At 39.3% G+C, this 16090-nt stretch overlaps 1 protein-coding gene across 1 annotated transcript in view; it reads right to left on the bottom strand.

Moving 5' to 3' along the window:
• rab40c (RAB40c, member RAS oncogene family) overlaps positions 1 to 15293 on the bottom strand; it is an 89094-nt gene extending 73801 nt beyond the window's left edge. Inside the window, exon 1 of the mRNA XM_043711126.1 lies at positions 14700 to 15293. Within this exon, the coding sequence (XP_043567061.1) occupies positions 14700 to 14868 (169 nt within the window). The 5' untranslated portion in view covers positions 14869 to 15293. The remainder of the gene's footprint in view (positions 1 to 14699) is intronic.
• Between the last annotated feature and the right edge of the window lie 797 nt (positions 15294 to 16090).

The following is a 16090-nucleotide window of genomic DNA, read 5'->3' as shown; positions in this document are numbered from 1 at the left end:
CATTCAACAAATATGTTGAGCTGGCATCTAAATAAATGAACTGAACATATTCTTGCCGAAAGTGAGGACTGCAGATGCTGGAGATCAGAGTCAAGATTAGAGTGGTTCTGGAAAAGCACAGCAAATCAGGCAGATCGGAGGAGCAGGGAAAAAAAAACGACATTTCAGGAATAAACCCTTCATCAGGAATGAAAACTATATGAACATATTCTTGACTATTATTGATTTAAACTTCAAATAAAGACTGACTTAACATAAATATTCTACTTCCACAACAATGAATGAAAACTCTGAATATCACAACATCAAGTGACAACAGGAACACTAAAGCTTCTACAGAATATTTCCCAATCTTAAATACCACTGTCTATCAAAATAGAATATGACAAGTATTGAGTATTCATTTCAGACATTTTGGTACTGCACTATAAATTGGATTTGTGGGAGCTCTTATGGTACAGTGGTAATGTAAGTAGCTCTGAGCCAAGAAGCTCAGGTTCAAGACTCACCTGGTCCAGGGTTATATAGACAGACGCAGATCTCAACTACATTTGTAACCTAATCCCGAAGACTGGGCCATGAGCCACAGCACATAGATCACATGACTTACTGAGGTGTAACAATACCTGCACAAACCCTAACCCTTAAATCACAAAGTATGATTTGAAAATTGCATGGGTCTTCTCTCAATGAACACATGTATTACAATGCTGCTTCTAGAACCTTAACAGCACATGTACTCAGAATGACAGTGTATACTGAATGGATTGTGTCTCAAATGCAAACTCTTATCATAGAAAGATCATTGAATATAGAAACTCACTGCAATTCCCAGCAGAATAAATAACAGATAACACCATCTTGAAAGTATCTCAAAACAGGAGCCAGTATGTGGTTCTCAGTTAGTGTGTTTTAATCTCTGATAATGCAATAGCGGTTGGCCAATCTGTAAGGATTTATTGACTTATTCAGCAGCATCAGCAAGACAAACTTGTATACTGCAGATGCAGTAAACTGAAAATGAAAGCAAAAAAAAATTTTAAAAAATGCTGGAAATACTCAGCACATCAGGCAGCATCAATGGAGGGGAAGACAAGTTAGCCTTTGAGTCAATAAAATCAAGCTTAAACATCAACCAAATGCTTCCAGTATTTTTGCTTTCAGATTATTTAAGCAGACTTTTGTGCAGCCACTATATCAACAGTTTACATTTAGTGATTTAGTCTTATTGGTTCAGATAGATTGTGTGGAAGTCTCTGTATTATGCTCACCAGCCGTACAGTAACATTACAGGTCTGCACAGAAGAATAAAAGTTAGAGCTTTTACTTGCCCATTCATCCAAAGGTTCAGATGAAAAATCAACAAGAGCTTAGACACAAATTGAAAGTCTGGAATGAAATTAACTATTATTATTTGAATACTCAAGCTACTGGGAGGCCAGAAAGGTAGAAAAAGGCACCTGTATTTATATCATACTTTGGTTTCAGGATAGACGTTTAATAAACAATTACTTTTTGAATGCACTGACTGCTGCTATTTAGACAACAGCATCTGCCAACTTACACACAATACGTTCACAAGCCACAACATGCATGATCATAGAACCCTACAGTGTGGAAACAGGCCCTTTGGGCCCAGCAAGTCCACACCGACCTCCCAAGAGTATCGCATTCAGACCCATTCCCGTTACTCTACATTTACCCGATTAATGCACTTAAACTACACATCCCTGAACACTACGGACAATTTATCATGACCAGTTCACCTAACCTGCACATCTTCAGATTGTGGGAGGAAACGCACGCAGACACAGGAGAATGTGCAAACTCCACACAGACAGTTGCCAGAGGCTGGAAACAAACCCGGGTCCCTGGCGCCGTGCTAGCCACTGAGCCAGTTAATAGCCTCAGTATGCAAATCTACAAAGAACCTCTAGTTCTCCAGAATGAGTCAACTACGATCTTACAAACAGATTGCATGTATTGTGGATATACTTTCATGGGAATTCGTTCAGTGAACGTTAACCCCTTCATCCCAGGAATAAACCTAGTTATCTACTGAGGAAAGGTCGCACAGCTTGGGTCTATATTCAGACCTTAGAAGATGACTGGGCGAATTTTGACGGTATTAGGCAAGAACTTTCAAAAGCTGACTGGGCGTAGATGTTCACAGGTAAAAAGGGAAGGCTGGAAAATGGGAAGTCTTCAGAAATGAGATAACAAGAGCCGAGACAGTATATTCCTGCTAGGGTGAAAGGAAAGGCTGGTAGGTATGGGGAATGCTGGACAACTAAAGAAATGGAGGGTTTGGTTAAGAAAAAGAAGGAAGCATATGTCAGTTTTAGTCAGGAGAGATCGAGTGAATCCTTAGAAGAATATAAAGACAGTAGGAGTATCCTTAAGCGGGAAATCAGGAGGGGGAAAAAAGGGACAGGAGATAACTTTGGCAAATAGGGTTAAGGAGAATCCAAAAGGGTTTTTACAAATATATTAAGGACATAAGGGTAACTAGGGAGAGAATAGGGTCCCTCAAAGAACAGCAAGGTGGCCTTTGTGTGGAGCTGCAGAAAATGGGGAAGGTACTAAACGAGTACTGTGCATCAGTATTTAATGTGGAAAAGGACATGGAAGATATAGAATGAAGGGAAATAGATAGTGATACCTTGAAAAATGTCCATATTACAGAGGAGGAAGTGCTGGATGTCTTGAAACACATAAAAAGGTGGATAAATCCCCAAGACCTGATCAGGTGTACCCTAGAACTCTGTGGGAAGCTGGGAAAGTGATTGATGAGTCTCTTACTGAGATATTTGTATCATCAATAGTCACAGGTAAGGTGCCGGAAGACTGGAGGTTGACTAACATGGTGCCACTGTTTTAAAAAAAGGTGGTAAGGACAAGCCAAGGAACTATGCAGTGGTGAGCCTGACGTCAGTGGTGAGCAAATTGCTGGAGGGAATCCTGAGGGACAGGATGTACATGTATTTGGAAAGGCAAGGACTGATTAGGGATAGTCAACATGGCTTTGTGCTTGGGAAATCATGTCTCACAAACTTGATTGAGTCTTTTGAAGAAGAGGCAGATGGAGTTTAATTCAGATAAATGCAAAATGCTGCATTTTGGGAAAGCAAATCTTAGCAGGACTTAGACACTTAATGAATGGTAAGATCCTAGGGAATGTTGCTGAACAAAGAGACTTTGGAGTGCAGGTTCATAGCTCCTTGAAAGTGGAGTCGCAGGTAGATAGGATAGTGAAGGCGGCATTTGGTTTGCTTTCCTTTATTGGTCAGAGTATTGAGTACAGGAGTTGGGAGGTCATGTTGTGGCTGTACAGGACATTGGTTAGGCCACTGTTGGAATATTGCAAGCAAGTCTGGTCTCCTTCCTATCAGAAAGATGTTGTGAAACTTGAAAGGGCTCAGAAAAGATTTACAAGGATGTCGCCAGGGTTGGAGGATTTGAGCTACACGGAGGTGCTGAACAGGCTGGGGCTGTTTTCCCTGGAGGGTCGGAGGCTGAGGGGTGACCTTATAGAGGTTTACAAAATTATGAGGGGCATGTATAGGATAAATAAACAAAGTATTTTCCCTGGCGTCGGGGAGTCCAGAACTAGAGGGCATAGGTTTAGGGGTGAAAGGGGAAAGATATAAAAGAGACCTGAGGGGCAACCTTTTCACGCAGAGGGTAGTACATGTATGGAATGAGCTGCCAGAGGAAGGTGGTGGAGGCTAGTACAATTGCAACATTTAAAGGGCATCTGGATGGGTATATGAATAGGAAACGTTTGCAGAGATATGGGCTGGCAAGTGGGACTAGGTTGAGTTGGGATATCTGGTCAACATGGAACAAGTTGGACCAAAGGGTCTGTTTCCGTGCTGTACATCTCTATGAGAAGCAACTTTATTGAAACAAGATTCAATGGGCCTGAATTTCAAGGCTAACCCATTATTTGGAAGTTTTGACCCCAGACAACACTGTTAGACAGATTTTGATCAACAAAAGGAATAAAAAAGGAGTTAAAAATCAAGTCAGCTATGATAATACCAAGTAACTAAGTAGGCTTGGGGGCTAAATGGACTAACCTTGTTCCCATTTATGTTGGATCATCAACGATACACTGAAGCATAGATTGTCACTGTCCACTATGGTGGCTAATACTTATTAGGGACTTCTCTATTAAAGGTATACAAATAACACTTCATAAGCAGAATGAATGTTACACATAACATACTTGCAAGCCTGCATAAAATGGACTGTCACCATCTTAATGCTGACATGACCACATACCATATCCAACTCAACCAAATGAGTGCATTACACAATAACCTAATCACAAACCCTCTTAGCGCCTAATTCAAAGGATAGCTCTCAAGCAAGAGAACTAACAAGTTATTTATCTAATTTTTTTTATGGGCCAGCCATTAGGGTGTGTAAATGGATTGAGGTTTGGCTATCAACCTGAACAATTCATCATTGTTATTCCTACATTCCGCCTAAAAAACTAAAAATTAATTCCAGTTTCTAGACCAGAAACTACTGAGAGTACTTTTCAAAGTAACACCTCAGAATTGGCAGCTCCTTAAATGGAGTTATTTCTATGTATCACCTAAAAATTCATAGTAGTACCAGATCACAAACACTAATGCATAATCTGCATGTTATGGATATACAGAAGGAAGAGTTTTCACTTCACAAGAGAAAATGCTAACTTTGAAAAGTACAAACTTTTTGACTCAAGTATTAGCTGAATATAAAACCTCTCAGAAACAGGCAGTCTTTTAATAACTTGATACTTCTATGGTTTTAGCAAGTAGAACTTTGATTAATATAATGAAAGTGGGTTTCAGAAGAAACAAGTAACTTTCAGATCCATTAACTAAAGTAATTCATTTTGATTTAAAATCTGTTAAGAGCAATTTTCTAATTACATTAGAGTACAATGAACACCTTGTATTTTTAGCTCAATACATTATGAACTAGCAAAAAGATCACAGGAACTTTGTGCTTAAAAGTTTTCACTTTTTAAACAGATTACGCTCAAGTAATATTGAAAGAAACTGTACTCCATATTCTGTAAACAGTTCAAATATAATGACAACAAACTTACTTGCTGCAATTTCAGTCATTATCTCTCACCTATGTTAAACTACATAGCATTTTATGCATTTGCTATCAAAGAACTTCCAGGAGGTGGACTCTCACCACTTATGCCTCATATCATTTGCAAGCAGTAAAGTTTAAAACTGTAAACTTGTGCAAATACAGTAATACCCATATTATGCAATGCCAATTAGCAAAGCAGAGTATAAGTTTGTAAATATAGTCGCACGGTGTTCTGCTATCCTTCCTCCACAACAGCACAGACAGCAGTAGCACTCACTCCTAGATCATGCTGCTTTGAAGCTGGAGAGTGTGTCAAATTAGTCCCTGCAGGAGAAAAGCACAGGGTACCGCACTGGGAAAACTGTACTGCAATTGGACTCCCTGATATAGCCAATATATATTTGGCCTTAAAAATATCCCAAGGTCCTGACTTCACAGCGAGTTGAATTTCTTAAATTTCCTATGTAAAGAGGTATCAGGTCAGATAATTAAAAGCTTGATCACATACCTTTTTAAGGATTGCCTTAAAAAGGAGGAAAGAGAGGACATGACCCAGAGGGACTCTAATGATTCAGGTTGAAGCAACCAAAAACATGGCCACTATGCTGTGGACATCAGAATAGAGATGTGGAAATATCTCAGAAGGTTTTTTGTTAAAAAAAAAGAGGTAAGTAAATTAAAAAAGATCATAAAGCTGCATCATTAAAAAAGGATCGATGTATTTTAATAATAGCCGATTTTTCTAAAATTACATCCCTCCAGCTAGTATGGTTTACTTTAAAAATTCCCAAGTAATTTAAACATTTTTGTAGGTCTCTTGCTTTCTATTGCAATGAATATTTTTGTTATTTGTGGGCAGCACGGTGGCACAGTGGTTAGCACTGCTGCCTAACAGCACCAGAGACCCGGGTTCAAATCCCGCCTCAGGCGATTGACTGTGTGGAATATGCACATTCTCTTCGTGTCTGCGTGGGTTTCCTCTGGGTGCTCCGGTTTCCTCCCACAGTCCAAAAATGTGCAGGTTAGGTGAATTGGCCATGCTAAATTGCCCATTGTGTTAGGTGAAGGGATAAATGTAGGGGAATGGGTCTGGGAGGGTTGCGCTTCAGCGGGTCGATGTGGACTTGTTGGGCCGAAGGGACCGTTTCCACACTAAGTAATCTAATCTAATGTGAACACAATCCCCATTCTGAAAAATGGACACTAGATTGATTTTTTAGTACCTCAAAATGCATAACAGACTTTCAGAGGATGTATTCTATAACCAAATCACAAAATATCAAACAAGATGAAATACTGCAATGTTCTAACAAATGAATAGGTATGGAAATATGACTGAGAAATAAAAAATAAGTGCAGAGAAAATAAAATAACTTAAAACAAGATGATGCAAAGACCAGATGTTCCTATTATGTATATCTACTCAAGTAGGATTAAAATATCAAATCTCAATTATTTGGAGCTCATGTTTCAAAAAGTGGAGAACAGAATGCCAAAAGGCTTCAATCTGCCAGATGAGGCATTTGTCTCAATCCTTTAGTCCAAGACCAACATAGCTTTGTAAAAGGCTTTTGAAGCTGTAATGAAAACTCTGCGCCAAACCCATTAAGCAGCATTTCCCCAAGGCAAAGATTAGATTCTATGGTCTCAAGAGAAATACTGAAGATTCTCAAAGAAGTGTCAGTTATTGCCAGCATGTTACAATTATTCAAAAATAAAGAACATAATTACCAATTCTATCATCTTTACCTAGTTTTTTTCCAACGTAATATCAAGCATTGGAACTTACAAATAATTTGATTTCTGAAAATAAAAACAAAGAGGATAATGAATGAATTTACTATGCAAGTTATTAAAGACTTAACATGACAGCCGAGAGACCAATGACAAAAAGCATTGCTCTGAACAATTCAGAAAGGAAGCAGACTATGAAAACTATACAGTTTGCAATTCCATTTTTAATTGTCAGTCAAAGAACACAAAGCATATCTTCTCCAACATAGCTCATTCCCCTTCAATTGGAAAATAAACACTACCAGAATGCCAAATAAACTTGTTTGACAGTATTTCTGAATATGGACAGCTATGCAGGAAGTGTGTTTAGGAGTCACACAAAGCCTATTATGCCATTTGGAAGTGCCTCAGTGAGAAGCTATTGTAATACATGACAAAGACTGTATAGAGTGCTGGCACATATATCTGAACCATAATCCTGTGCTGTTTTTTCAGTTGGGGATAATTTATCCAATGGGCAGAAGTCCACAGCATGTATAAAATCACTAATATGAACACAGGGAACAAAATTGAGACCAGGAGTCATGTAATTAAAGGTTGACAAACCTCTCAGTTCACGAGAGGTTTATTGAACTGATCTGTGCAGGCTCTCAAATCATACTACTATTCCAAACACAGCAGGATTCTAAAACGTGTCTTACTGAAATTTCCCTGACTTGGCAGGATGATTTATTGAGTCATTGCACATCAGTATATGCACAAGTAATGAAAATGAATACTGAATGACAACATCTAATGGCTTAATATAAACATTTCATTTTGATAACAGCTTGAATAAAAGCTTGGCTATTTGCAAATGCTTATTTTTGCATTAAGTTGTCAAACTACCAAACAGAAATTGCACAAGATTTATGATGAGGGAAAAAAGCTAGAATCCAGGATTTTCTTCTGTTTCTAAAACTACTGCACCAAAATATTTAGATGTTTATAGTGTCTGGCTGTTTTTGAAATTGGGGCTGTCCCTATCATTAGTAAATGAGGAGTTATGCAAAGTTACAGTGTGAATATGACAATAGTATAAATTAGTGCGCTTTATCCATTTACTGTGTATTTCGCAAAACAATTAGATTACTAACCTCTGGCCAACAGCTTGTTCCACAAAATTTCATCCAAAATTTCCACAGATTTAATGCTATTGAACAATTATCTTATTTTAATCAGATCAAGCTTTGACTACAGACAAATACATTTCCTCTTAGAGTGCCACATGTATAACTGTGTAGTTAAAAAAAAAAGGGGAAAAATATTTAAAATACTACCCATTAAATCTACTGCCGGTTACTTCAGGTTTAATTATGCCAGTGAACGTACTTTGGAAAATGGAAGAGAAAATATGCAGCATGAGACAAGATTAGTTGGAACAGATTATGCTACGAAAAAACATTTTGTGGGATTTGATGATAATCAAGAATAAGTTAGTTCAAATATTTAATGCTTTTTGTTACTGCAATGGTCATTGTGTCTAGGAAGCACTGCACCATGCAATTATTCACACCATGAAACTAAATGAAAAAAGGAATAATAAACGCAGAAAATGCTGGAAAGATACTTGGATACGCTTGGATCCAGTGCAAGTACAGATTAGAATTTCTAGGCAAAACCCAAAGTCCAGATAAAAAGGGTCCCCAAACTGTAATACTGACCAAGTTAGTTTATGCCTTCAAAACCAAAAAGGCTATTCTCACTTGCTATTACTTCAGATGCCAGGATTCAGTTCTTTCATATAGAAGTGAAGAAATGATGGAGATGCCTTTGTTAGATTGGGATGTACAAAGTTTAAAAAAAAAACCCACCAACAAATAATTACGCAACACCAGGTTATAGTCCAACAGGTTTAATTTAAGGCACTAGCTTTTTGAGCACTGCTCCTTCATCAGGTGGTTGTGGAGTATAAGATTGTAAGACACAGAATACTCCACAACCACCTGATGAAGGAGCAACGCTCTGAAAGCTAGTGCCTTCAATTAAACCTGTTGGACTATAACCTGGTGTTGCGCGATTTTTAAAAACTTTGCACATGAAGAAAGGTCAATTAAGAAATGGAAAGGGTCTAACTGAGAACTGATAGAACAAAATTAGTATAGTGTATCATAATACTGTATAAAAACACACTGTTTATATTCAAAATGCTTTGGTAAATATTGAACACAATTAATTAAAACAAAGAACTGTGGGTACTAGAGATCTGAAACAAAAACAAATTGCTGGAGAAACTCAGCAAGTCTGGCAGCATCTGATGAAGAGGCACCAGACTCTAAACTTTAACTCTTTCTTTGCATAGATGCTGCCAGACCTGTGGCATTTCTTCAGCAACTGCGGTCTTTGTTTCAGAGCTCTATTTTATTTTAAAATAGAATAGTTTAAAAAAAAGGGACTACTTCAAACATTAAGAATCGGAAATAAACAGATGCTAAGAAATCCGAAATAAAATACAGATTTGTCAACAGCACATTTTTGGGAGGGTGCATTCAGTTCAAGGAGCACATCTGAAATGTCAACTCGTTTTGACCTTTATAATTTTTGCATTTTTTTTATTTTACAATGATTTGATTAGCTAGAGCTTCATCCATGGTATAGAGAGTGCTAACATCCAGAATATTTTGCAAATCAAGGAAGATCGTGAAAGGAATAGCAAGTAAGAGATAAAAGGTGGGGCAGATAAAAATGTGAGCAAGATAGGAATAGAAGCACAGAAGGGAAACAGATGTTGCAGGATGTAAAAGGTGGGGAATCTTAAGATTGAATTTGCAACGGTTTTTTTGATTATCCTGAGTGTTTTGTTTTCGTTGAGTTTACTGTTTTGAGCCAACTCGCTTATTGTTTGATAACCGAATTCTGAGTTTGCTTTTAGTTTTCAAAGTTAATAGTGATTGGGTGATGTGGGGCAAATAGGGAAAGGAGAGAGGAGAACTTAGACAATAGGCTGCTTCATCTTACACCTCTAGAATCTGACGTCAATGCTGTGATTGCCATATGAACACCAATTGCCATGCATGGAATATTAGAGTGGCTGAGTACACATGCAGCTTACAGGGAACATTACTCATAACATTTCAGTACTATCTTAATCTGCCTTTGTGATACATGGCATATGAGGCTATGGGCCAAGTGCTGAAAAATGGGATTAGAATTCTTGAGTGCTTGTTTTTGTCTAGTGCACTTGATAGAAAAAGATCCTTTGGCCTATGCTATAGACTTGAATGACTATCAATGTTCACACACTTACTATCATAGACGTGTACAGCACGGAAACAGACCCTTTGGTCCAACTCATCCATGCTGACCAGATATCCTAAATTAATCTAGTCCCATTTGCCGGCACTTGGCCCATAACCCTTTAAACCCTTCCTATTCAGATATCTATCCAGATCCCTTCTAAATGCTGCAATTGTACCAGACTCCATCATTTCCTCTGGAAGCTCATCTGATCCACGCACCATCCTCTGCATGAAAAAGTTGCCCCTTAAGTCCCTTTTAAAAATCTTTCCCCTCTCACCCTAAACATATGCCCTCCAGCTCTGGACTCCCCCATCCCAGGGAAAACATCTTGTCTATTTACCCTATTCATGCCCTCTCATGACTTTACAAACTTCTAGGAAGTTTACCCTTCAGCCTCTGACACTCGGGGTCAAACCCGCAGCCTATTCAGCCTCTCCCTATAGCCAGCAGCAAGAGAATTTGGATTGCTTTCTATTGCAGAAAAAAAAAATGGCATCAAGAGAGAAAAGTGATCTTGCAGAAAAGGCATATAGAGGAAACATCCCAACAGGACAGGGAGACAAGAGATAGATAGATGTTCAGGACAGGAGCAATGGGAAGCTTGGGGAACACATGGCTTACTTGGAAAGGAAGAGAGGAAAAAGCAACTTTTCTTGAAAAGATAGTCTCAAATCCTATTAATACAGAAATCTGCTACCTTATCAGACCTGATGAAGGGGGATACTTAATGGTGAAATGCATCCAAGGGAGCTGTCCTTCCTCCACAGTATGAACTCCAACAAGCAAAGTATAAAATATAGAAGCAGACCATTTGGCCCATCGAACTTATTCCCTCCATTCAATACCTTCAACCACAACTTCACCATATCTCACTACATCCAGATGGATACAGAAATTGGATATTCCTGAGCACAGTCATATTAGACAGGGTGATTGCTAATTTATCTGCTGTGTGTCAGAAATAATTAAGCCCTTGGAGTTAAGGGTATGAAGATACAGACCATATTGGGGGGCAAGGATTATTATAGCCATTTCCTGATGAAGAGCTTTTGCCCGAACATCAATTCTCCTGCTCGTCGGATGCTGTCTGACCTGCTGTGCTTTTCCAGCATCACACTCTAGACTCTGATCTCCAGTATCTGCAGTCCTCACTTTCGCCTTATTATAGCCAACATCTGGCTGCCGACAATATCTGACTAACTTACTGTCACCTCTCCTGGCTGAATTGTTGCTTCAGCATGTCGCCTTTGAGGAACGAAATTCCCTCTGAATACTGAAAAGAGACAGAAACCACTGCTTTCAGTCTCTACCACAAATCTCATTGCCTAACCACCAACACCTTAGTGTACAGAAGACAGCCAATTTGTGTGTGGCAACATCCCACAAACGGCAATTTAATGAAATAGGCCAATAGATAAATAGAATAGCCAGGGAGAACATCTCCACTTTTCATCAAATAATACAATGGGATTATTTCTAGAGGCCTTTGTTTAACATCTCATCTGAATGCAATTGCTAGTGCAACACTCAGTACTTTGCTCAAATGTCAATTTAGGTTATCAACTCAAATCTCGAGTTAAATGAGAATTCACAACCTAATTCAGGAATAAGGGAATGTTGAGACCACACTACTAAAACATGCAGCACATGCCCAGCCAAGTTCTTGGCTTTTGAAAATAAAAAGTTTAGTATCATGCTTTAAAACAAAAACAAACCTGGAAAACAGTGAAACTGCAGTCAAGGCACAAAGAATTTTTTTAAACAAAATCATAAATTGCTGGAGAAACTCAGCAAATCTGGCAGCAGTTATGTTCTGTCTTTGGAAGAAAGCAGAGTTTAACGTTGAGTCGAGTGATCCTTCTTTAGAACGTTAAACACTGCTTTCTCTCCACAAATGCTCCTGGACATGCTGGGTTTCTCCAGCAATGTCTGTTTTTGTTTCAGATTTTCAGTATCTGCTGTTCTTTGTTTTAAGATTTTTTTTATTAAGTTACTGTTGATTATAAATATCCCTTTACAATGTCACAAACTGATAGATAAAATTTTATCAATATGCCCATTTAAAAATGGAGTTTCAAAAAGGCTACTAAAAACAAAGGTTTTCCCCATCCCATGAACAAAAAAAAAAGAAACTTGAGACTGCAGCAACTCAGCAAAAGTTAGAACTGAGGAGATTAGTGAATTTAAAATGCAAATTTTAACACAGCAAACATCTCATTACTTGGCAATCATATAGAATTACCAAGGAACCGAAGAGCTAGACAAATGAAGGTTACAAAAATAATGAATGCATAGCACAGCACAGCTAATATATTGGTCAAACCCATTATAACTTGCCACCTGAGACCACACATTATGTTAAACTCCTTCAAAATCCAATCCCACACGACAAAATCCAATTTTTTTTTAAGCAACTAGACAATGGTAAAAATAAAAGATGGAATGATAAAGCTCAAGACAGAAATAGAAGTGATAAAGGAAAGTAGCATCTGAGCGCTTGCCCCTATACTAGGGTGTCCACTGTATACTGTACTCAATTCCCATTTATTTTTCATCACTAAAAATTCCTCAAGTCATGCTCATTACTGTAGTCAGTTCAAACATACTCAAACTCTCAAGTGTCTCCAATTTTATTATGGGATGAATGTAATACAACACATGTATATGTTCAACATACACACAGTCTATGAGCAAAAGAAATATTGCAAACATCTTAATTACAAAACACGCCAGTATTTATGAAACTACACCCTAACTTGCAACCAAAGATCAAATTGGGTTAGTCAGCAATTATCACAACTTTAATATGTATTACATGAAAATCAATAATTTCACAGGAAATCTTAAAGGATAATTCAGAACCAAAACAACAATACACAACCAAAACAAAAGCAGCTACTCATGAGGCAACTCAATTAGGGACTCCAAGGTCACAAGTTCTACTGCTTGAACTGGTGTCTCAATTCGTGACTTGTACTTTACAACTTGGTCAGAACAAACAAACAAACAAAGTCACACAAAAGCAAATAAGCTCTGACCAGTGCACTACTGCTTTCAGAATAGGCACTAACATTTGTGGGTCTAAATCACCTTGCCCTCCCAGCAAGGAGATACAGAACAATGCGCAGTTTATATTTGAAAAATGCACACTACAATTGATTTTTCACAAAAATATTAAATATTAACTGCAGGTGCTGAAATAAATTAACCAAAAATGTTATAAATACTCAGGACAAGCAGCATCAACCTGAAATGTTAGATAGTACTGTACAAATTACAATGATATTTGCATTAAATCTTTAAGATATTCAAACATACACTTGTCCACAATAACCAAAATAGTCTCAATTGTTTTTAGCTGATTCGTACAATCTGCTTTTACATTCCTTGCATCATAGTGCAAGAAAATATCAAATGTCAAAGCAGTTTGTTGTGAAACAATGTTATGCAAGACAAATCAAATATATGTTTAGTAAAAAAAAATCACTGAATTTGAGAGTCTATTTATATAACAGATTAACAAAATGTGCAGGTGACTTGGCAACTTGACATCATGTACGCATACTGAAGTTTGTGCCATTAGCAGCCAGCATTCTCAGTCCTTTATGACAGCTTGGACCCTGAACAATTTATGCTTTAAAACATGCCTCTTTCAAGCAAACTAAAATTGGTAAGGGACTTTGAAGCCATTAACATAACTATGATACACAATGAAGTTTATGCCAGAAATATTTCTGCTATTCCTCAGCCATAAAAAAAGAGAAACCAGCAGCCACACTAAACAGCACGACAGAATACACTAAGTTTGATTCCAAACATTCAACTTATTTCAACAGCTTTCACTTTGTCAAGCTAACTAATTTCAAAACAAAAAAATGCTACAGGCTACAATGTAGCCCAGCGTGTTATCTTTTTTAACATCAAATCCATGACCCCTGTAAAAGAATTTGGTATCATCTGTACTTCAGCAGACTGGGTCAGGCTTTTAGTGCTATTCCACAATGAAAGACATTTGATACTGAATCTTTACAAATCTGTTCTAAGATTCTATGAATAGCTTAAATCGGGATTGCGATCTGAGACTTGCAACCTGACATAAAAAGATACAAATCTGGAAACACACACAGCTCCAGTGACAGGGGGCTGGGGGGGGGGGGGAAGATTGTGTGTGTGTGTGTGTGTGTGAGTGTGAGAGAGAGAGTGAGAGAGAGAGAAAAGTGGAACGTGTCTGCAGGACATTAATGTTTACACTCCAGTACGAAGTTTCCAAAATAAAGAAGAAAACGCGTTAAGAGGAATGAAAACGTATTGCGATGTTCCAAACGAAAAAGCGTTCGGAATGAACCGCGTTGTGATTTAACCAAAAAAAAACACAAAAGCATTAAGGACCAACCGCGGTTCATTTTGACCCAGATCACATCGTGGACGTTTCTCCTTGGCCACATCCAGGATAGACGCGCAGGAGACACCTGACCTTATACTGCAAGTGAAGCGTTTTAAATTCCCGGTTTCAGTACTCGGCGTCCTGGACTGGGGGAATTGCCAGCGCTGAAAAGGCTGCGCACGTAGCTGTCGGCTCTTACCGTTGCTGTAGGCGTAGGGGGACTCGCTGGCCCCGTCCTGCAAACTCTCCAGGATCTCTCCCTTGCCCACGTCGCTGTCGCCGACCAGCAGGAACTTGAGCAGGTAATCGTAGGTCTTCACCGGGCTTCCCTGGCTCGTCGTCGCCGCCGCCGCCGCCGTCGTCATCATCGTCCCCCGTGAGCGGCCCGGTTTTGTGATTCATCTCACGGTCACCGGGCCGCCTTAGTTGCCGGGGACTGAAGGGTTAGGGAGGGATGGGGGCGGCCGGTAATCACTCACTCCTTCCCTCGGACGGCGGTGCGCATGCGCAGAACCCCCACCGCCTCCAACAACAACTGCTCGCGCTCCCGCGCATGCGTTTGGCAGACCCCGCCACCGCCGAGGAGCGGGCGCCGTGGGGAAGCGAAAAAAAAGCCAGCGGTAACTCCTGACTTGGCGCAAAGTCTTTTCTATCGAAGCTGAAATCCCTCCTTGCCCCTTTTTTTTTGAAGAGACAACCTCCCACCCACCACCGCGGTGACTTAATCGCGCTCCTGACAGAAACTGGCGCTCGAGCGCTGACGGGCGGCTGCTCGTTCTTGCACCTCCTTCCAAGCTGCGCTGCTATTGGCTGCGGCTAGGACCGTGTGACGCGTCGGCGACCTCCGATTGGTCGGTGCTAGTGGCTGGCGCTCCGCGGAGGAAGTCTGCGAGTAATCCAATTGAAGTAGTGTTTTTTATTGTCCATGCAAAATTAATTAGGATTAAATTCCTAATTTCGTTTATCATTAATTCGTGGAATATGCGTGTTGTAGTTGCTATTCAGATGGTGGTGGTGAACTACCTTCTTGAATCGTTACAGTCCATAGGGTTCAGGTAGACATCCCTGACTGACAGGGAGCGAATTCCAGGATTTTGACCCATCGCTGTTGATAGATCAGTAATATATTTCCAAGACTGGATGGTGAGCGTTTTGGAGGGGAACTTGCAGACGTTGGTGCCCTCGTTCTTCTTGCTGTCAGTTGTCATGGGTTGACAATGTGAAGAAGGCTACTATCAATGCTTTCTGAGGAAGAGCCTTCTTGGACTCGAAATGTTAATTCTGTGTATCTCCCCCAGCAGATGCTATGAGGCCTGCTGAGTATTTCTCAGCATTTCTGTCTATATCACTTGTTATCTCCAGTCCCCTCCCCCAGTTGGTGTTTACTTGTTCATCCCTCACTTGTTTCCCCTTTTAGTGTACTGGAAATGATGAAGTCCATCCCCATTCAGGTGTATCAGCCTTGATAACATCCGAGGGAAGGAAAAATAGTGTTCTCTGAAAAGGTTTTGCAAGCTTTTTGTAATTAAAATTGATCTCAAAGGGAAACAAGGAAATGCATATATTTGTATTAGAGACAAAAAATCCTGG

Source organism: Chiloscyllium plagiosum, chromosome 21 (genome assembly GCF_004010195.1).
Source record: "Chiloscyllium plagiosum isolate BGI_BamShark_2017 chromosome 21, ASM401019v2, whole genome shotgun sequence".
In the NCBI taxonomy this organism is placed as follows: Eukaryota; Metazoa; Chordata; class Chondrichthyes; order Orectolobiformes; family Hemiscylliidae; genus Chiloscyllium; species Chiloscyllium plagiosum.
This window is presented reverse-complemented; position numbering and strand designations above follow the sequence as displayed.